Raw genomic sequence first — 23111 nt, forward strand, 5'->3', positions numbered from 1 at the left:
TGACAGCAGCAACGTGCAGCAGAGATGGAGCTCCTACCCGCCCAAGGAGTTCCTCTTAAACATGTCCCCCTATGCCCCGTACGGAGACCCTCGCCTCACGCCCAAGTGAGTCTCGGTCGGCTGGTAAGGGACCCCTCTCTCTGTGCAGGGCTGTAACGAAGCGGGGGAGCCAAGCCTCTTACATTGAGTTCTGTGCCCCCGTACCCCCAACCCTCCACAACACCCTCAGTCTGACTCAGTCTGACCCTCAACACCTTCAGTCTGAAACAGACAAACATTGCAGACAAAATATACATCCAAGACACAGTACATTGTCTACATAGGAACATGCCACCCTAGTCCACCCTAGTCCACGCATGCATTTCTCTCTGCCGGACATACACGTAAGAGCTACATGATGCACAAAGTATGCACTTTATATTGTACACAAGCAGCTCATTTGCCAAACAGTAGCTCTGAACCCAAGGCATAACCTAATGCATATGTCCCGGTAAAGGTCATTGCTAAGGTCAAATGTAATAGCCTAAGGGGGCCAAACGGCATTATTAAGTGATGTTATCCACGTAACATGCACATCTTACATACAGTATCTTCTGTCTTGGGAGAGTTCCGTTGATTGGCATTAGTAATTCCTTTTCCTGAAGCCAACAGGGTCTGAAAGGTAAAGCTATTTAGTATGCATTGTTGACCATGCAGAACTAGATTGAGATGTACAGGGCTGCCACTGGATGTTTCTACTTGCCTCACCTTAGATGTGACTGACATCAGTATAGGGATGGCCAGGCGTGAGGTCAGCCTTGTCTCCCTCCAGCCCTCTATTCTTCATCTCGGGTGCGTCGCAAATTTGACCCTATTCCCTCTGGTCAAAAGTAGTGCACTACATAGGGAATAGGGAGCCATTTGGGATGCTACCTTAGATTGAATCAAGAAGAGGGTTGTCTCTAGTGCTGTTACCAAGACCGATCAAATATTAATTGGATGGAGACACTAATAGATGCAGATCATGTCTGAAGCTGCCCCGCACTATAAACACTATAAACACACTATTCATTATACTAGCCTTTCCCATCTGGACACATGAATATGTAACATGAATCTTTAAATTACACACAATATAGACATACAGAAACTTAACATACTGAAACTTAGCATACTGAAACTTAACATGAAGAAACTTTTACCTATATACCAACATTTACCCATATACCAACCAACCAACCAACATTTGAAATGCCCCCTATTCCCTACAGCCCTGCCAGCCCCACTAACCCTTAACCTCTAACCCTTCACCTCCAGCCCATGGAGTGCTACCATGGAGACGGACAACCCTCAAACCATCTGAGCAGAAACCCTTTATAGATCCCACTCACACAGCCCAATACCCACCTTTCCACTGAAACCAACCAACTAACCAACCATCCCCTAATCTTAAGGGTATTAACCGTAAACCCATTGCCCTCGGTTTAAACCGTCCCCTCAGCTCTGTCATCGAGGGTTGACCGTTGTTTTGGGATTTTGCTCCTAGTTTTTGCTGTTGTCGTTTTTTTGTCACATTCTATAGGAGTCCTGTGTCGTTCCCTAATCACCTCTCCTCACTCTCGTTGTGCCTCGTGGTTTTGTGTCACCACCACCACCACCACCACCACCACCTCCAGGTGCTATAAGGCTGCCTCTCCTTAGTCAGACCACCTGAGCCCTCTGGACACACCAGTCACTCTATAGCTGTACAGTACAGTACATTAATCACTAAAGGCTCTAATGTCATTGATGTTTTTCCTGCACGGAGAAAGTCGTTTTTTATTTTATTTTATAGTTTACCAGAGAAAGGATAAAGAGGGGGTTTATTCTCAATGGGTGTATTGTCTTTAGAGTTCATGAGCTGTAGTACAGTGAACCTGCTAGGATCCATTGATCCCTTTTTGAGATCCAGTCAAATGTTTGCCCTTTTCACCGTCATGTGACGAGGTCTTGAGCAAGGGATGGGAAGCCCTGTGCATAAGCTAAATATAACTTACCTTAAATCTCCCTAAATGGTCAATCCATCCCTACCCCTACCCCATGCTCACTGTAGAACTGTTGCAGGCTGGACGTACATATCCTCTGTCTAAAGTGTTTTCCCTCTCGGCCAGCAGCTGTGTTCTCTGACTGTGTCTGTGTGTCTCCACTGAGTGTAGTGACCCTGTAGTGAAACTGTCTCTGGTCTGTCTGGTGTTGTCTCTGTGACGTTGTCTAGGTTACGGCTGCTTGTGCTGCTCTGGGTTACGCAGGAGAGGAATGAAGTGTGTACTCAACAGATTCACTGTGCTGATTAACTGCTATACACTACAATGTCTTACTAGAGACTTTCGAGCCACTCACTCCAACAATGTCATTACACACACCATAATCTTTCAATCAAGCCTATCTGTTTCATTTAACGTTGTATATCCTACTGTACATAACAAAGTAGATCAACTGTTTCTTTTAAAATGTAAATAGGCCATAGATAGCCTACATAATTCAATGATCATGACCCCCTCAGTTGTATTGCAAACACCATGAAGTCCTTGATAGAATAATACATTTGGTCATGTATATTTAATGTGCAGTGTAAAGGAAAGCTGCAGAATGGCCAGTCAGTCTAACTGACAGGTACTCAAAACACAGCCAGCATCTGTCTGTCTCAGTCCTACTGCATCCAAACACACACCACTCTGTCACTCTTCCCATCTGGTTCAGACAGACAGACGGACGGACATACGGACGGAGAGACGGACAGACAGACAGACAGACAGGCAGACAGGCAGACAGGCAGACAGGCAGACAGAAAGACAGACAGACAGACAGACAGACAGACAGACAGACAGACAGACAGACAGACAGACAGACAGACAGACAGACAGACAGACAGACAGTGAATCTCAGCCCGTCTCCCTCCTGCTAACCCAGCAGCAGCACAGCCTACTGACTTGCTGGCTGGCTGCTACTCCTCTGTATTGGAAACCTGTAGCTGGATTGATAACACTACCCCCATCCTAATGCTATTCTGCTGTGTGGTTCACTTTCCGGGTTGTTCTACCTCACTGATTCTACTGTTACTATCCACCTCTCTCTCTCTTTCTCTGTCTCTCTCTCTCTCCTCCGTCTGTCTCTCTCGTTCTCCTTTATGTCTGTGTCTGTCTGTCTATCTGGTGCCCCCTGTCTCTCAGTGGGGTGGAGAAGGGGGATGGGGACGGGGACGGGGCTGGGTGTGGGAGCGGGGCAGGTCCCAGTCGCAGTGACAGCGTGAGAAGCATAGTGACGGGGCTGGGCCCTGGCAGCAAGGCTGGGCGCTGGCAGACGGTCCAGAGCCACATGCACGCCGGAGGCCTGAGGCCCAGAAAGTGAGTGACATGAGTTACACGGGTTGGCTGGGCATGAGGTCACGCATGTGGGGTATTGCTGAGCAGCACAGGGGCATGGTATGGATGGTTTGGGGGACTGCAGTCAGAAGCAGAAAGGCTTATATGTGATATATGCTGCATTCGGAAGTGCAGAGATTTATGAGAGGAAGAATGGATGGAAAAAGGGAAGAAACTATTGAAGGAAATGATGAGCTGAAAATGTGAGTGCTTGTACTGACATTTTCTGATGCATGGGAATATGTTCTCATGGTAAGGCACTGTTGACTAAAGAGAACATCCTCTCTCACAAACAAATACCAAAAGTTACGCAACGTCTGCCACTGCTTCATCACTGTATTGGACCACAAAATATCTACTTTTTGATTTGGAATCTTATAGCAGGGCCGTTCTTAAGACGCCTGAAACTCTCCTCATGTACACTCTTAGAAGAAAGGTGCTATCTAGAACCTAAAACGTTTCTTTGGCTGACCCCATAGGGGACGCCCTTTGAAGAACCCTTTTGGTTCCAGGTAGAACCCTTTTGGGTTCCATATACAGTAGAACCCTTTCCGTAGAGGGTTCTACCTGGAACCTTTTTTCTAAGAGTGTATAACCATTTTAACACTTTCAGTCAAAATCCAATTCCCTCTTTACCTGCCTTCTTCACTCCTCTACTTTTTACCTCCCCCCTCATCCTAATCAAATGTAACTTTTTCCCCATTTCTGGTCTGTAATTGGTTTCTATTTTGAGGTAGGCATGTGTGTCTATGTTTCTGCTGTAAGATATGTCTCACTCTCCCCTCTCTCTACCTCTGCCCCTCAAGGCTTTTTAATTACAAATCACTCAAGGTTTTTAGTCAGTTTAATTGACTTTCTGGGTAGGAGATATCTGAGAAGCCCTCCTTAAGTTAGCAGGGGGAGGATACAAGCAGCAGATAGAAGGGCTTATAGCCTGCCTGGCCATTTGAATGACAGGGTAGGTAAGTCATTTACTATACACGCAGAGAGACAAATTAAATATCTATTTGCAGTTGAATGTATTCAACCTTGGACATGAGAGATATTGAAATAGTAGAGAAATGTACAGTGAAAGAATTAGGTGTTGAGCTTGCTACGGTATCTGGGTAGGAGCTGTAAAAAAGCCTAAGCCAATTTTATGACACAGGTGAAATGTATTTCTGTGTGAATTGGACTCCCAGATGTCTGGCTGGCCCTATGCCACGTATTCCATCCAGATTTATTGATGAATCATTCTGTCAGTTATGACATAAATAATTGTTGGACTGTAAAATGTAGCGCATACTGCAGCTGATGTGGAGCATACTGCAGCTGATGTGGTGCATACTGCAGCTGATGTGGTGCATACTGCAGCTGATGTGGTGCATACTGCAGCTGATGTGGAGCATATTGCAGCTGATGTGGAGCATACTGCAGCTGATGTGGAGCATACTGCAGCTGATGTGGAGCATACTGCAGCTGATGTGGCGCATACTGCAGCTGATGTGGCGCATACTGCAGCTGATGTGGCGCATACTGCAGCTGATGTGGAGCATACTGCAGCTGATGTGGAGCATACTGCAGCTGATGTGGCGCATACTGCAGCTGATGTGGCGCATACTGCAGCTGATGTGGCGCATACTGCAGCTGATGTGGAGCATACTGCAGCTGATGGGGCGCATACTGCAGCTGATGGGGCGCATACTGCAGCTTGGCACTGAATGCATCATTGTTGGAAGAGCAGAGTGGAATTATTTTATTGAAAGACTTTTATTTGATGTTGGTATCTATGACTTGCTGCTTTCATAGATACACTTCTATCTCTGAGTCACATTTATTCTTTATATTGTTATATTTTTCTCTTGTCACTGATAGCTTGTAAGCTTATCCCTATCTTTCATACCTAATTAATCCATCCATATTATTTATACCCTACCTCATTCTTTAGATTCTTTATGCCATATAAAAGGTCCAATGATAATACTTTGGATGAGATGAGTGAGAGGAAGGATTTAGGCAGTGGTGATACAGGTGAACAGAGAGAGTGGGAAAGCATGATACTGATGAACTTCAATCAAACCAACCTAATGTCGTATATTATATACAGTTGAAGTCAGAAGTTTACATACACCTTAGCCAAATACATTTAAACTCAGTTTTTCACAATTCCTGACATTAAATCCATGTAAAAATTCCCCGTCTTAGGCCAGTTAGGATCACCACTTTATTTTAAGAATCACGCGGATTGGAATATGTTCCGCATTGCGTCCAACAACAACATGGACGAATATGCTGATTCGGTGAGCGAGTTCATTAGGAAGTGCATTGACGATGTCGTACCCACAGCAACGATTAAAACATTCCCAAACCAGAAACCGTGGATTGACGGCAGCATTCGCGTGAAACTGAAAGCGCGAACCACTGCTTTTAACCAGGGCAAGGTGACCGGAAACATGACCGAATACAAACAGTGTAGCTATTCTCTCCGCAAGGCAATCAAACAGGCTAAGTCCCAGTACAGAGACAAAATAGAGTCGCAATTCAACAGCTCAGACACAAGAGGTATGTGGCAGGGTCTACAGTCTATCACGGATTACAAAAAGAAAACCAGCCCCGTCGCGGACCAGGATGTCTTGCTCCCAGACAGGCTAAATAACTTTTTTGCCCGCTTTGAGGACAATACAGTGCCACTGACACGGCCCGCTACCAAAACCTGCGGGCTCTCCTTCACTGCAGCCGAGGTGAGTAAAACATTTAAACGTGATAACCCTCGCAAGGCTGCAGGCCCAGACGGCATTCCCAGCCGCGTCCTCAGAGCATGCGCAGACCAGCTGGCTGGTGTGTTTACGGACATATTCAATCAATCCTTATCCCAGTCTGCTGTTCCCACATGCTTCAAGAGGGCCACCATTGTTCCTGTTCCCAAGAAAGCTAAGGTAACTGAGCTAAACGACTACCGCCCCGTAGCACTCACTTCCGTCATCATGAAGTGCTTTGAGAGACTAGTCAAGGACCATATCACCTCCACCCTACCGGACACCCTAGACCCACTCCAATTTGCTTACCGACCCAATAGGTCCACAGACGACGCAATCGCAACCACACTGCACACTGCCCTAACCCATCTGGACAAGAGGAATACCTATGTGAGAATGCTGTTCATCGATTACAGCTCAGCATTTAACACCATAGTACCCTCCAAACTCGTCATCAAGCTCGAGACCCTGGGTCTCGACCCCGCCCTGTGCAACTGGGTCCTGGACTTCCTGACGGGCCGCCCCCAGGTGGTGAGGGTAGGTAACAACATCTCCACCCCGCTGATCCTCAACACTGGGGCCCCACAAGGGTGCGTTCTGAGCCCTCTCCTGTACTCCCTGTTCACCCACGACTGCGTGGCCATGCACGCCTCCAACTCAATCATCAAGTTTGCGGATGACACTACAGTGGTAGGCTTGATTACCAACAACGACGAGACGGCCTACAGGGAGGAGGTGAGGGCCCTCGGAGTGTGATGTCAGGAAAATAACCTCACACTCAACGTCAACAAAACAAAGGAGATGATTGTGGACTTCAGGAAACAGCAGAGGGAGCACCCCCCTATCCACATCGACGGGTCAGTAGTGGAGAAGGTGGAAAGTTTTAAGTTCCTCGGTGTACACATCACGGACAAACTGAATTGGTCCACCCACACAGACAGCGTTGTGAAGAAGGCGCAGCAGCGCCTCTTCAACCTCAGGAGGCTGAGGAAATTCGGCTTGTCACCAAAAGCACTCACAAACTTCTACAGATGCACAATCGAGAGCATCCTGTCGGGCTGTATCACCGCCTGGTACGGCAACTGCTCCGCCCACAACCGTAAGGCTCTCCAGAGGGTAGTGAGGTCTGCAGAACGCATCACCGGGGGCAAACTACCTGCCCTCCAGGACACCTACACCACCCGATGTCACAGGAAGGCCATAAAGATCATCAAGGACAACAACCACCCAAGCCACTGCCTGTTCACCCCGCTATCATCCAGAAGGCGAGGTCAGTACAGGTGCATCAAAGCAGGGACCGAGAGACTGAAAAACAGCTTCTATCTCAAGGCCATCAGACTGTTAAACAGCCACCACTAACATTTAGCGGCCGCTGCCAACATACTGACTCAACTCCAGCCACTTTAAAAATGGGAATTGATGGAAATTATGTAAAAATGTACCACTAGCCACTTTAAACAATGCCACTTAATATAATGTTTACATACCCTACATTACCCATCTCATATGTATATGTATATACTGTACTCTATATCATCTACTGCATCTTGCCATCTTTATGTAATACATGTACCACTAGCCACTTTAAACTATGCCACTTTATGTTTACATACCCTACAGTACTCATCTCATATGTATATACCGTACTCTATACCATCTACTGCATCTTGCCTATGCCGTTCTGTACCATCACTCATTCATATATCTTTATGTACATATTCTTTATCCCTTTACACTTGTGTGTATAAGGTAGTAGTTGTGGAATTGTTAGGTTAGATTACTTGTTGTTATTACTGCATTGTCGGAACTAGAAGCACAAGCATTTCGCTACACTCGCATTAACATCTGCTAACCATGTGTATGTGACTAATAAAATTTGATTTGATTTGATTTAGAATGTGAAATGTCAGAATAATAGTAGAGAGAATGATTTATTTCAGCTTTTATTTCTTTCATCACATTGCCAGTGGGTCAAAAGTTTACATACACTCAATTAGTATCTGGTAGCATTGCCTTTAAATTGTTTAACTTGGGTCAAACGTTTCAGGTAGCCTTCCACAAGCTTCCCACAATAAGTTGGGTGAATTTTGTCCCATTCCTCCTGACAGTGTGGGTGTAACTGAGTCAGGTTTGTAGGCCTCCTTGCTCGCACACGCTTTTTCAGTTCTGCCTACACATTTTCTATAGGATTGAGGTCAAGGCTTTGTGATGGTCACTCCAATACCTTGACTTGGTTGTCCTTAAGCCATTTTGCCACAACTTTGGAAGTATGCTTGGGGTCATTGTCCATTTGGAAGACCCATTTGCGACCAAGCTTTAACTTCCTGACTGATGTCTTGAGATGTTGCTTCAATATATTTACATAATTTTCCTCCCTCATGATGCCATCTATTTTGTGAAGTGCACCAGTCCCTCCTGCAGCAAAGCACCCCAACAACATGATGCTGCCACCCCTGTGCTTCACGGTTGGGATGGTGTTCTTCGGCTTGCAAGCCTCCCCCTTTTTCCTTCAAACATAACAATGGTCATTATGGCCAAACAGTTCTATCTTTGTTTCATCAGACCAGAGGACATTTCTCCAAAAAGTACGATCTTTGTCCCCATGTGCAGTTGCAAACCGTAGTCTGGCTTTTTTATGGCGGTTTTGGAGCAGTGGCTTCTTCCTTGCTGAGCGGCCTTTCAGGTTATGTCGATATAGGACTCGTTTTACTGTGGATATAGATACTTTTGTGCCTGTTTCCTCCAGCATCTTCAAATCAAATCAAATTGTATTTGTCACACACACATGGTTAGCAGATGTTAATGCGAGTGTAGCGAAATGCTTGTGCTTCTAGTTCCGACAATGCAGTAATATCTAATAAGTAATCTAACAATTTCACAACAACTACCTTATACACACAAGTGTAAAGGAATGAATAAGAATATGTACATAAAAATATATGGATGAGCGATGGCCGAACGGCATAGGCAAGATGCAGAACGGCATAGGCAAGATGCAGTAGACGGTATAGAGTACAGTATATACATATGACATGAGTAATGTAGGGTATGTAAACATTATATAAAGTGGCATTGTTTAAAGTGGCTAGTAATACATTTATTACATCCAATTTTTAATTGGATTCACAAGGTCCTTTGCTGTTGTTCTGGGATTGATTTGCACTTTTCACACCAAAGTACGTTCATCTCTAGGAGCTCCTTCCTGAGCTGTATGGCGGCTGCGTGGTCCCATGATATTTATACTTGTGTACTATTGTTTGTACAGATGAACGTGGTACCTTCAGGCTTTTGAAAATTGCTCCCAATGATGAACCAGACTTGTGGAGGTCTACAATTGTTTTTCTGAGGTCTTGGCTGATTTATTTTGATATTCCCATGATGTCAAGCAAAGAGGCACTGAGTTTGAAGGTAGGCCTTGAAATACATCCACAGGTACACCTCCTATTGACTCAAATTATGTCAATTAGCCTATCAGAAGCTTCTAAAGCCATGACATCATTTTCTGGAATTTTCCAAGCTGTTTAAAGGCACAGTCATGTAAACGTCTGACCCACTGGAATTGTGATACAGTGAATTATAAGTGAAAATATCTGTCTGCAAACAATTGTTGGAAAAATTACTTGTGTCATGCACAAAGTAGATGTCCTAACCGACTTGCCAAAACTACATTTGTGGAGTGGTTGAAAAACTAGTTTTAATGACTACAACCTAAGTGTATGTAAACTTCCGACTTCAATTGTACAATCCAAGCAAATCTGATGGCACTTGTAGATTTTCTGGAATGTTTAAAGCAACGTCCGTACACTTATGAAATGTGCTGTAACCGCTATTAGCACATACCATAAGAACATCCCAAGACACTTCCATACCCACTGACCATTCATATAATGACAGTAACACTCATTCTCACTAACCACAGCCCATCTTCAGTCAACACATTGTCCTGAGCTGTATGTGAGCTATCTGAAAGGCCATGTGGGGAGTATGAAGTGTGACTGGTATTAATCTGGTCCACAAATCCCTCCTCTCGGGGCCCTGCCTCTGGTGCTCTCCAGTAGAATTACTACAGCGCTGTGGAGCTAGCCCGGGCCCACTGAAGAGCACAGTCAACACAGCCAAAGGCTGTAAATCCTCCAGTGCTGCACTAGCCTAAGACAGAGGCTGTTTAGCCAGAGCTTACAGTAATCATGAAGGGCAGAAATCGAAGGTGGAGAGTAGGGAAGCACTATTAAACTAGTGTAAAAGCAGACGGATGATTAGAAAGACAGAGAGGTTTGAGGGAGGGGAGAGGGTTGTTTGGTCAGATGAATGTGTTGAACTGATAGGTAAGGCAGGCAAGATGAATAGAGCTGACAAAGACCAGTTGACCTAAGAGAAGCAGCATAGTGTGAGAGGTAGCTAGGAGGCTAGTGTAAAGTCATCATGGGTTAGAGGAGGACAGATTAATGGGATGAAAAATAATGGATACAAAGGAGGAGGAAGAGGTCAAGGTAAATCAGGGAGAAAAGTGACATGAAAAGGGTAAGAGCAGTGGATGGAGGAAAATAGAGATAAAGGCTGTTAGCTCCTGTTTGGTGTGGGGCTGAGCACTGTCAAAAACACAAGCCTACCCACAGACTGTCAGACACTCACATACAAGCATCTATACAAGCATCTTCTACAACTGTATGACTACTCCTAAACTGATTTAACCTGACAATGCTCTATTTCCTGTTTTCCATCTCTCCATACCCTCCTTTCTCTATGTTGAACTCTCTGGGCCCATCCTCATTTTTGTTCCCTCTGGTACTTGTATTGTACTCACACCATCACTCTTCCTCTGTATCTCCTATTTTCCAATTATGGATCTCTTCTGTCAATCTCTCTGGTTACCACTATCCTTCTCATCTATCCCTCTCCTTCCCTCTTCTCTCACTGCAACCTCTGCAAACCCTTGTTACCGTCTCTTCCCTTGCTACTCTGTCTGGTCAGTTTTGGGGACCCCTCCCTCTCGGCCGCCTCTACTCTGGAGCACATTCCATCCTCAGCAGCAGCCCGTCCTCGTCCCCTGGTGCGACAGCAGAGTCTCCAGCAGCCTCTCAGCCACCAGCCCCCTCCGGGCCCCAATGACCCCCCAGCCACCTCCCAGAGCCTGGGCCAGCTGCACACAGGGCTCGGGGGCGGAGGGCACCGGGGAGGCCCGCGGGGGGTGCGGGGGAGTCCGGCGGGGACAGGTGCTTCCCGGTACAGAGGAGCAGGAGGAGGACGCTCCAGGTCCAATCCAGGCAGCTGGGACCACATGATGGGACAGATCCGCAACAGAGGACTGGATGTCAAGTCTTTCCTGTGAGTCTGCTGATCTTGGAATCTTCTAGATTCTGCTCTTGGTTCTATTCTGAACCTGTCTGCACTGTCCTCTGTCTGTCTCTTTGGGCTTTCTCAACCTCACTGTGTTGTCCTTATTATATCAAATCTCCCCCCTTCTCCTCAGGTAATTGTCCTAAAGAGTTTCATATACTGTAAGATTCACTCCCGAAATGCCAAGCCTAAGCCATGTACTGTAGCTGTTTTTTGGCATTACTTTAATATGCTGTCTAATTTATGCATCGTTCTTGGTTACTCTGTCTGTATGCCCTTTAGTGTCTGTTTTTAAGTTTACTTAAAGTCACATGTATTATCTTTGCATAGTCACACTTGTCTACCTGAGGGTGGGGGACAAACTATTTGAGCTAATAAGTATGCTGCAGCTGCATACCGTACTCTGAAGTCTTTACTGTGTGTGTGTGTGTGTGTGTGTGTGTGTGTGTGTGTGTGTGTGCGTGCGTGCGTGCGTGCGTGCGTGCGTGCGTGCGTGCGTGCGTGCGTGCGTGCGTGCGTGCGTGCGTGCGTGCGTGCGTGCGTGCGAGCTTACAGTGTATATCACATTTATAGCCTGTGGGCATCAACATGGGTGCAGGGGTTAAGCAGCAGCATGTAGAAACTCTACATGCATTGATCTCCTGTCTACAGCGTCATTACTCCCTCAATGGACTGTCACTATTAGAGAGAGATAAAGGTAGAGAGGAGTAGTGTGTGAAAGATGGAAAGAGAGGGGGTATAGGATGAAGGTTAAACCCAAGGAGATGAGGAGGAGTTGTTGAGGTGGAGAGAGAGTTCAATTCTCTGTGTGGATATGGATGAAAAACAACCACTTCCTAATTCAATTTAGCTCTAATTTTTACAATATTTAGCTATGCTAAAGCTAAATGTGTCAAATGTACCATCAAATGTACCATCATATGTACCGCTAAATGTACGTTTGTTTTTATTACCCTGCAGTAGGCAGAACTTCAGTACTTCACAGACCCCTCACAGCATATTGGAGAGAGTAGATCTACTGTAGGTGGAGGAGCGATCTGGAGACCAGAATCTCCTGACACATTTGATGGTGTCACCGATTTTCCAATGAATCTGGTATTGAAATGATTGGCTGGGGATTAACTATTTGTTAGAGAAACAAAACACAGCGATTCCTTCTCCTCCTGTGTGTGAACGATGATGGATGTCTGAGGCTGTGTAGGGCAGCCTGCAGACCTCCCCGACCCCCCTGCCCTCCACTTGAGTCTCTCTGGCCCATTAACACAGGCCTCAGACCAGTGACCTCCTCACTGAATCATCGCTCAATAAAGGCAGGGCAGATATGTGGAACATGGAGGGAGAGGTGGCCTTGCCCACAGTCTCTGTAAACATGAATCTTTCTGGGCTGGACTCAGGCTCTAGGGGATGGGAGGATGGGGAGAGGTGGAAAGATCTAGGCAATGCGGACTGTCTAATTGCTAAGATTATTTTATATTGCGGATTTACAGAGATGCAGAGAATGAAGTTGTGTTACTTTTAAGTCATCATCTCCAACATTGTGACCTTCCATGATAGAGCTTTACTTTGGTGTGGATTTAGGCCTATAAATTCATATCAGTTGTGTTCCTCTATTGTGGTCACCTTTCCTTATGTGTATTGTGGATTGTGTTTCTGTGTGCCAATGGAAAGTCTACAAAACTATGAGCAAACCAACCTTTGTATTGAATACATGGAATTGGATTGTGATGATAGCGATGAATGAATCCTGCACATAATGTGCAGGAATGATATTTGATTTAATGTGAATGAAATAGTTTGGTGAACAACCACCTTGGATAGTACTTTAATTTGATCATCATGATTTAGTGACTGTAAAGAACTTGTATGGATCTACTTGGATTTTAAAACACAGACAACATTTCTGTTTTGTCTGCTTCGACTCAAGAGATAAGTATGGTTGTGTTCATTTTTTTTGCAGGCAGTCGTGATCTTTTGCTAAATGCATTTTCAATTTTGAGAGAGAGAGAGGTCAGAAATATAAATTACATAAAATATTTGGGTTAAATATGGAGGGAAAGAAAAAATGCCAGAAGAGGGAGGAAAAGCACAAGCAGGATGAATGCTAATACATTTTTACATCGTGATGAATAGCTGTATGATGCACAGACTCCATGTGTCATTAAGGTAGCTGGACATGGAGCAAAACATCTTCAGCCTCCTCAGACTGCACTAAAAGATGTTAACTACTACTATTAACTACACACTACGAGGTTGTCCCCCAAAGACAATATGTTGTGATATTCTTGTCCAGGAAGACCGAAGATGATTAGAGAACAGTGAGGGTCAGAGTGGGTTTTGTTGAACAAGGGTCAGGAATGTGTTATGTAAAGGCGCTGTGAGGGAAGGAAGAGAATGATGGAGAGAGTTAGACAGGACAGGGTCCAGAGACACAGTGACTCACCTCACAGCTTTACACAAACCGTGGAAGAGGATCCCTTAGGGGAAGCTAAGGGTGTGTGTGTGTGTGTGTGTGTGTGTGTGTGTGTGTGTGTGTGTGTGTGTGTGTGTGTGTGTGTGTGTGTGTGTGTGTGTGTGTGTGTGTGTGTGTGTGTGTGTGTGTGTGTGTGTGTGTGTGTGTGTGTGTGTGTGTGTGTGTGTGTGAGTGAGAGCAGGAGTGTGTGAATGTTTGCTTGTTAAGAGCACTGTGTGCCTGGCCCCTTTCAGACTTCAGCATACTTCAATATGACTAAAGCCTGTAACATGGTATGCTCCAAAGCACATAGAAAGTCAACAATCTGTGTCTACAACAGTTTGGGTTCAATTAAATGTTTTAAGGATGAGGTTTTGTATCAATCCAAGTGATAATACCACCTTTCTCTCCTCTTTACAGTTTTTTTTAACTACCTGTCTCTACTCTGTCTCTGTTCTCGTTGTGTGTGTGTGTGTGTGTCATTGTGTGGAGCAGCGAGGGGAAGATGGTTGTTCTGTCTCTAGCGATCGGGCTGGCTGAACAAGATGACTTCGCCAACCTCCCAGATCTACAGGAAGCACCAGCGTGCCAAGAAAACTCAACTCCACCGGACAAATCAAGGTACCAGCCAGCCTATGAACAAAAGAGTGAAAGGATGAGAAAGAGGGAGAGTGTGAAAGACAAAGAAAGAAAGAAAGAAAGAGTTGAGAAATAAAGCCCTGGTGAAATGAGATAAGAGAGATTGAAGGAAAATAGTTGGTGTAGACTTCTCAGCAGTGTGTCTGATGTTCGGAGGTTCAGAGCAGATCCTTGTGGTCCAGTTTTGAAGCTGCTGTGTGATCGGCATGATCCACAGTGAGAGGGAGCCTATAACAACCCAATGGGGACGCTGTAATTGGATGGGCTGACAGAAGCATCTGATTGGTTGGTTTCAGTGTCTTCCTGCTGTGAGAGTGTCACGATCGTCGTAGTGAGGAGACCAAGGCGCAGCGTGTTAGAAATACATCTTCCTTTTATTTTGATGAAGACGTAACACGAAACGAAACACTTACAACAAAACTAACAAAACAAAAGTGAAGCTATAAACGAAAGTGCACACACAAGCTACTAACGTTCAACATAGACAAATACCCACAATCACCTAAAGCCCATGGCTGCCTTAAATATGGCTCCCAATCAGAGACAACAATAAACAGCTGTCTCTGATTGAGAACCAAACCAGGCAACCATAGACTTTCCTAAACCTCTCTACTGAACCCAAACCCATACACTCAACAAAAACCCCCTATACAATACAACCACCCAAATACGAGACAAAACACAAACATCTCCCCTGTCACACCCTGACCTAACTAAAAAATACAGAAAACAAAGAATACTAAGGCCAGGGCGTGACAGAGAGTCCTGAGTTAGTACATTAGTAACAGGATTAGATATAGTCACTCTGAGAAGGTAGCAGGAAGTAATGACCTTTATTATATATTAAATAAGCATCTGCACCCCATATATTGTCTCTGATCCTGGCCAATCAACCATTCCCCAATTCCTTCTCCTGATTTTAAATAGGACTTATCAGGTAAGAACACTAGAATGTCCAATCATCAAGTGTTAACTATGTGTCTACATCCTGTCCCACTTCATTGGCCTAGCCTTACCGCAACATGTTTGTTTACTTTGCCATTCTAAGTCTGCTTTGGCTTTGTTTCCTCAGTTTTTCCATCTTTCCTTTTTCATGCTCCCTTGTTCTTTTCATGCTCCCTCTCATCCTGCCTCCCCCTTGTTAGCCTGTTTGCCTCCCGCTCTTCCTCGCCAGCTCAAAGAGGGTTTGATCTGCGTGTCTCCGTTCCTCAGCAGGGAACATGGTGGGGGCGGACTCATTATTCGGGAGTGTGGTCCCCCCGTGTGAAATGCCTGTCTAAAAATATGCTAACCGTTCTTCTGCCACCGACTCCATATGCATTCCCCAACAGCTGTCAGAGACAAGCACGCTAAACTACCAGCTGGGAAATAAGAACCAGAGCAACTCTTGTGGTGAGCAAACAGCTAGATAGGCTGCCGTGCTATCACCTAAAACGTTCTCAGGAATTGAGTGCTCTGCTTGCCTCCTGTCCCTCATGGGTAGTGGACTGTACATAAATCCTGATTATTGGGTAAGGAGTCCTACTGTGTAAGGTGGTGTAGTAGTGAGTGCTTTTATATGGTAGTGTTCAGTACATTTCTGTCCCAGATGAGCAATAGAACAGCTCTTACATTTATCAGACAATAGTTAGTTTTCACTGAATCTCTCTGATGTAGACTATTTTGTACTGCATCTTATGATTTCAATACCATTTTTAATGCTTCCTGGAATTGCCTTTGTACTCAGTTCTAAAAGGAACAAAATATGAACGATGGTAGATGGATTTCTGTGCAGCGGTCAGAATACATAAGAATTTTGTTCTGAAGGAACGCTATTGTGCTGTATTGGCCTGTGGGTTTGTCTTGTCGTGGTCATGCTAATCGTGTTTCACGGTCATGCCACGATTATGACCTGTTCAGCCTTAAAATGCCTACATTGCAGTCACGGTGTGGAGGCACACCTGCATGCTCATCTTCTCCCTCTTCCTGGCCGGGTGCCTGTCCAACACCAGTCTTTAATCAAAGCGATCTGGTGCGAGGCACAATCTCGTGGGCCAACTTGTCTAGTGTCCTTCCACAATGAATAACCACTTTCAATCATCATCTCTGTCCATCTCTCAGTCTCTCTAGTTACCCCTGTGTGGGTCCCAGTGCCCCTGCCATGCCCACCCCTGGCCTTATGATGGATCCCAGCAGACTGAAGATGATGGAAAGTGATGATCCCTCCGTGTGTGTGTGTGTGTGTGTGTGTGTGTGTGTGTGTGTGTGTGTGTGTGTGTGTGTGTGTGTGTGTGTGTGTGTGTGTGTGTGTGTGTGTGTGTGTGTGTGTGTGTGTGTGTGTGTGTGTGTGTGTGTGTGTGTGTGTGTGTGTGTGTGTGAGAGAGCGAGAGAGCACACATATGCTGTCAAACAAAGAGAGAAACCTTTGCTTTCAGGTTGCTAGTGAAATGTACACTCACTGCCAAAAAGACAGAAGTATTCACTCAAAGAGAAATGGAACCATTCACAATTCAGATGCCTAGAAACATACAGTTCAATGAGATTAATAAATACACATACAGGCTCAGGTGAAACTGACATTGACAGACAAAGCATATACCCTCCGTCCATACACACACCTTAATGTATATTAGAATAGGATGTCCTTGCATAGACAGAGAAAGGGTCATTGGTAGAGAGGGAAGGTCAACCATTCTCTCAAATGGAGAATATGTTCTGCTGCATCCGTGAGACCTGTCTTGTTTATCCCTGTAGAACTGAGTACAACGGAATATTATCTATTTCGGGCAGAGAGGGAATCTTTATTCAGATGGATGGAGAACGATATGCCTTGGCTCATTCTCAGGAGACAGGAGTGTGAACTCAGATGCTTAGAAACAGGTAATCAAAGCTTCGTGAGAAGCATAAACTAGGCAGCGTAATCTCTGTTTCTTTTGCTGTGGCAGCTCAATTAGAAACTAATCATAGTGTTACAGCACAACTCTAAAGCCAGTGATAACCAAGCTCTATCCACAAGGAGATGAGGGAGGAAAACAATGAAATTATCCTGGAAGTCATTTGTATTTATTAGTAGTCTGGAAAGATTTGTGCTGCGAGATTAGTGATGCTCCACAAAGTAGTTTAACCCCAATGTTGTCTGACTCTAAAGCATGCTACTGCAGCTGCTTCTATTGAGCATTGTACTGTTCTCTGACGATACCATTCTTACAGATATGATATCTGATCCAGAAAGTGTTTGTATTGTAAAAACTCGGTCCAAAGAGTGAATACAGTATTCTGTAGGCTATACCTTAAAGCTGGTTATTGAAGTTGTGGTCATCGAGTCATGCACTGGTGGCTGAGGTCCATTGTGTCAGACGCCTTAAGCCTCACAGCTGACTGGGGTCACTGGACTAACCCTCCCACCAACATGCAGTAGCTACGGAGTTTTATCATGGCAGCTCAATATCATTACCATCTTCAAAATAAAATCTGCTGTAGCATGACAGTGCCTGCCCCCAGACACGCAGACACACAGAGAACACGTAAATAAGGATCTCAACGCTCCATGCTCTTTGAGCCTGGACCACCAACTCCTTGGAGCCAGAGTTTCTTCATCTGGCCTGTAATCAAACTGAGTCAAGCCTTATAATTACTCTTCTGGCTTGGCAACGGTCTCCATGGCCGCCTCTGGAGCTAGCTCAGGGTAACTTGATTGGCTGGGAACAGCAATATAGGTCAGCACAAAAGAGCCATTTAAAAAAAAAAGTCAGCTCTGTCGCAGAAAGTCATTCACCATGCCTTGCTGAGGCGTTTGAGTCGGAACACAAAGTTGATTAAAGGAAAGCGCAGTTATATAATCTGATGGAAAATAGTGAGAAATCCGCATCGGAAGTCCTGTGTGGAAAAAAGCGCTGCATAAATTCACCTTAATCAATATCTAAGTGAGATATGAGGAGGAAATGACATCACTTTTCCATCTCTTTACTTTATTAGGTGTTTGTGCAATAAAAGGGAGTTTAAAGATCAGTTGAAGCATCAACCAACATTCACGGGGTACCAACCAATCAGGATGACTCAGACTCAGGTTGGAGAAAAGTATTCAAACCGCAGTTAGCTGGACAACATATAGTAGATGGCTCCATTAGTTGTATTAAGCTGGTACGGAGGGAGGTGGCCTGCTGTTGGATGTTTGCACTGAGTGGGCTGACACCAGAGCTCAGGCCTCATCCATCACAGCCTGGGGACCTGTGATTGTGTTGCGCTGCTCTCCTGGGGCATTGTATGATCAGCATGCCTCATATACTGAATGTTTATGGATACACGCTTTCTCCCAAGCCAGGTCCCCCTGTTGATCCCTCATCTCTTATGTTTTCACCACTCTACCCCCTCTCCCATCATAAGAACCCAACCCTCCCTCCCACTCCACCTCACCTCCATCTCCTCCCTCCATCATGCTGCCCTCTACAACACCAACCCCGCTCCTCTCAATCCATCTCTCCATCTCTCATTCTTTCTCACTGTCTCTCTCTGCCTCTCATGCAGTCTCTCTTCCTCCCTTGATCTAATTGATCTATTAACCCTTTACTTACCTTCCCTCCCTTTGTCAGCCCTTTCTTTCTTTCCCTCCCTCTACCTCTCTATCTCTTCATTCATCTAATCGTGCTTCCCCTGGGGGTGTTGACTGGCGCTCTGATGGGATGATGTCAGAGCTCCGGTCCTCTGTCAGGGTGGATGACTGTCTGCCCAGGCAGCTTGGCTGGGTTACATCTGCATCACTGCTGAATATCACAACAGGGGAATGAGATTCCCCTGTGGGCAGCACACACACACACTCTCACACACAGATATGGAGATGGAGAAAAAGGAGTAGGGACACATACACACAGGAAAAGAGACACTCCAGAGATTCACATACACTCTATGTAATCAACATGCAAAACGTGTCTTGGGCTCAGCCTGTTTGGGGACCTGTATTTGATACTTAAGCAAGTCAATTGTTTTTGCAGTGAGGCACCGCTGTTTCTCTCCAATAATACTATGAAGATGCTCATATCATTCATATCTCATGAAGGCTTGCCTGCTATGAATGATATTATCGAGAGTACACTGAAAGATTTTCTGCTGTAACAAACTCATCATTACACCTCCATATAACTTCATTAACTCTGTCTAAAGCTCCATCTAACTTCACTAACTCTAACATCATCTAACTCCATTAACTCCATCAAACTTCATTAACTCAATCTAACTCCATCTAATTTCATTAACTCTATCTAACTCCATCTAACTCCATTAACTCAATCTAACTCCATGAACTCCATTAACTCCATTAAGTCTATCGAACTCTATCTAACTTCATTAACTCTATCTAACTCCATCTAATTTCATTAACTCAACCTAACTCCATTAACTCATTAACTCTATCTAACCCTATTAACTCCATTAACTTCATTAACTCTATCTAACATGATCTAACTCTATCTAACTCCATCTAACTCTATCTAACTCCATCTAACTCTATCTAACTTCATTAACTCTATCTAACTCAATCTAACTCCATTAACTTCATCTAACTCCATTAACTCAAACCAAATCCATTAACTCTATCTAACTCCATTAACTCTACCTAACTCCATTAACTTCTCTGCGCTACGGATCCCTTTAGCGGGATCATTTTCCTAAACAACCGCTGAATTGCAGGGCGCAAAATATTACTAACAATATTTATAATCATGCAATCACAAGTGAAATATACCAAAACACAGCTTAGCTTGTTGTTAATCCACCTATCGTGTCAGATTTTGAAAATATGCTTTGCAGCGAAAGCAATCCAAGCTTTTGTGAGTGTATCAATCAATGCTACAACAGCTAGCCCCAAATTAGCATGGTCACGAAAGTCAGAAAAGCAATAAAATTAATCGCTTACCTTTGATAATCTTCGGATGTTTGCACTCACGAGACTCCCAGTTACACAATAAATGTTCTTTTTGTTCGGTAAATATTACTTTTATAACAAAAAAACGCCATTTGGGTTGCACGTTATGTTCAGAAAACCAAAGCCTCGTTCCGTTCGACGAAAATTCCAAAAAGTATCCGTAATGTTCGTAGAAACATGTCAAATGTTTTTTATAATCAATCCTCAGGTTGTTTTTAACAAACATAATCGATAATATTTCAACCGGACCGTAACCTATTCAATAAAAGAGAGAAAGAAAATGGAGAGCTACCCCTCTCGCGCGCAGGAACTAATCAGAGGACACCTGACTAATTTTGAAAAATCTCGCTCATTTTTCAAAATAAAAGCCTGAAACTATGTCTAAAGCCTGGTCACAGCCTGAGGAAGCATTGGAAAAGGAATCTGGTTGATACCCCTTTAAATGGAAGAAAGACGGGCCAGGAAACACAGATAAAAAAAATAATAATAATCACATCCTAATCTGTAAATTATATGCATATTCTACGATCTGGACCTGAGAAATAGTCTGTTTACCTTGGGAAGAGGTTAATGGAGTTGATGGAGTTGGATAGAGTTAATGGAGTTCAATGGAGTTAGATAGCGTTAATGGGGTTAACTCCATCTAACTCCATCGAACTCCATTAACTCCATTAACTCAATCTAACTCCATTAACTCAATCGAACTCCATTAACTCAATCGAACTCCATCTAACTCCATTAACTCTATCTAATTCCATAAAACTCCATTAACTCCATTTTCTCTATCTAACTCCATTTTCTCTATCTAACTCCATTTTCTCTATCTAACTCCATTAACTCTATCTAACTCCATTAACTCTATCTAACTCCATCGAACTCCATTAACTCCATCTAACTCCATTAACTCAATCTAACTTCATTAACTCTTATCTAACTCCATTTAACTTCATTAACTCTATCTAACATCATCTAACTCCATTAACTCTATCTAATTCCATAAAACTCCATTAACTCCATTTTCTCTATCTAACTCCATTAACTCCATCAAACTCCATTAACTCTATCTAACTCCATTAACTCTATCTAACTCCATTAACTCTATCTAACTCCATTAACTCTATCTAACTCCATTAACACAATCTAACTCCATTAACTCTTATCTAACTCCATTAACTTAATTAACTCTATCTAACTCCATCTAACTCCATTAACTCTATCTAACTCCATTAACTCTATCTAACTCCATTAACTCTATATAACTCCATTGTATTAAAGTAGAGAACACAATGAATTAATTTCGGAAATGTCAGTTTTCCACATGAGGCTACGCAGTTATTTGTTTATAACTTCAATATAACTTCCATATATAATGAAAGATTAAAAATAAATGTTAGAGAGAAGAGGGACACTTCATCATTTCCATTTCAAACTTCTTTAATCTCCCTTTGTTCAATTATCTTTCCCCACTACACTCTCCTTCCCTCCGGTTGGTTACACTTCAAGAAGTCTTTGATTTGTTGGTATTGCTGCCCCTTTCAGAAAATCAGGAAGCATCTAAAGGCATTTATCTAGTAGATGACATAACATTGTATTCTCCCCTGCAACACAATATACAGAGATATGCACATTATAATGTCTTTGTTTCACAGTATGTCATCAGGTCCAGGCTCTCTTTCTTACATTTTGAACAGAGTTAACACTACTATGCTTTTCTTGTTTGTGGAGCAGGGAATTACGGTACCAAAGTCAACATTGTAGAAAAAATATGAAAACTCCAGCGTACACAATTTTATCTCTGCATATTTATTGTCAACATTTTGGTACACATCCTTTTTCAAGACGTTGAAAAAGGTTGGAAAAGGTTGTACACCAAAACATTGACAGTAAGTATGCACAGAGGAATTGTGTGTGCAGGAGTTATTTATGTATTTTCTCAACGTCTCTGTCTCAGCTTGTTATGGTGTCCCTGAGCAAGTGAGACAAAGTCCCCTTTCTGTCCCCTGGGATGGGACCTGCTGCTTGGTCTAATTAATGGGAGGATAGGTTAGGCTCTCTGGCCTGGGGTTAAGGTCATATGATCAGGGTTCGGGTGTCAGGATCTGTCTAGGGATCACAGCATCGATCCTCAGGGGATGTATTTTATCTAAAGTATTGAGTGTATGTTTGTGTTTCGGTATTTGTCGTGTGATGTCATGTGTGTGACAGTGCATATCATTTGTCATTGCTGTATTAAGACCACACAAACATTTGGAATAGTAATACCAAAATGTACAGTATCTCTTGGGGGAGAGCCATTGTTCTATAACAGTCTGAGGTGTTGCGAGGGGATTGGGCAGAGGAGTTAGTCCAGGAGAAGGTTAATGTTCTGTCAGAGCCTGTTGTGTGAGGGCAGGGTACAGCTGGGGGTGATTCTACAGTTTTCCTATAGACTTTTCCAGTGAATCAGCTGTTTGCACCATGGCATCTTCACCTCCCTAGGGGCACGGCGGTATTTGGGTATGGAGAGAGGATGAGTAGGCATGACTGAGGTCAAGGGGCCTGATGACAATGTGGCCTACTGTCCCTGTCCCTGCTCCACAGGAGGTTTAGATTGCCTTGGATTCTATTACCTCCTTATGGGAGATTATGGTTACCCGGCCGTACCCCTAGAAAATATAATCACGGTACCATACAAC

General features: G+C 44.0%; 1 protein-coding gene across 2 annotated transcripts in view; it reads left to right on the top strand.

Annotated features, from left to right (window-relative positions):
* Nucleotides 1-23111, top strand: part of LOC139562802 (synaptotagmin-7-like) — a 100047-nt gene that overhangs the window by 66035 nt on the left and 10901 nt on the right. For both annotated transcript variants that reach the window (XM_071380860.1, XM_071380861.1), the window contains 3 exons: nucleotides 1-105; nucleotides 11087-11440; nucleotides 14397-14522. The exon at nucleotides 1-105 is cut by the window's left edge. In XM_071380860.1, the coding sequence (XP_071236961.1) occupies nucleotides 1-105; nucleotides 11087-11440; nucleotides 14397-14522 (585 nt within the window). The remainder of the gene's footprint in view (nucleotides 106-11086; nucleotides 11441-14396; nucleotides 14523-23111) is intronic.

Source organism: Salvelinus alpinus, chromosome 33 (genome assembly GCF_045679555.1).
Source record: "Salvelinus alpinus chromosome 33, SLU_Salpinus.1, whole genome shotgun sequence".
NCBI classification, from domain to species: Eukaryota; Metazoa; Chordata; class Actinopteri; order Salmoniformes; family Salmonidae; genus Salvelinus; species Salvelinus alpinus.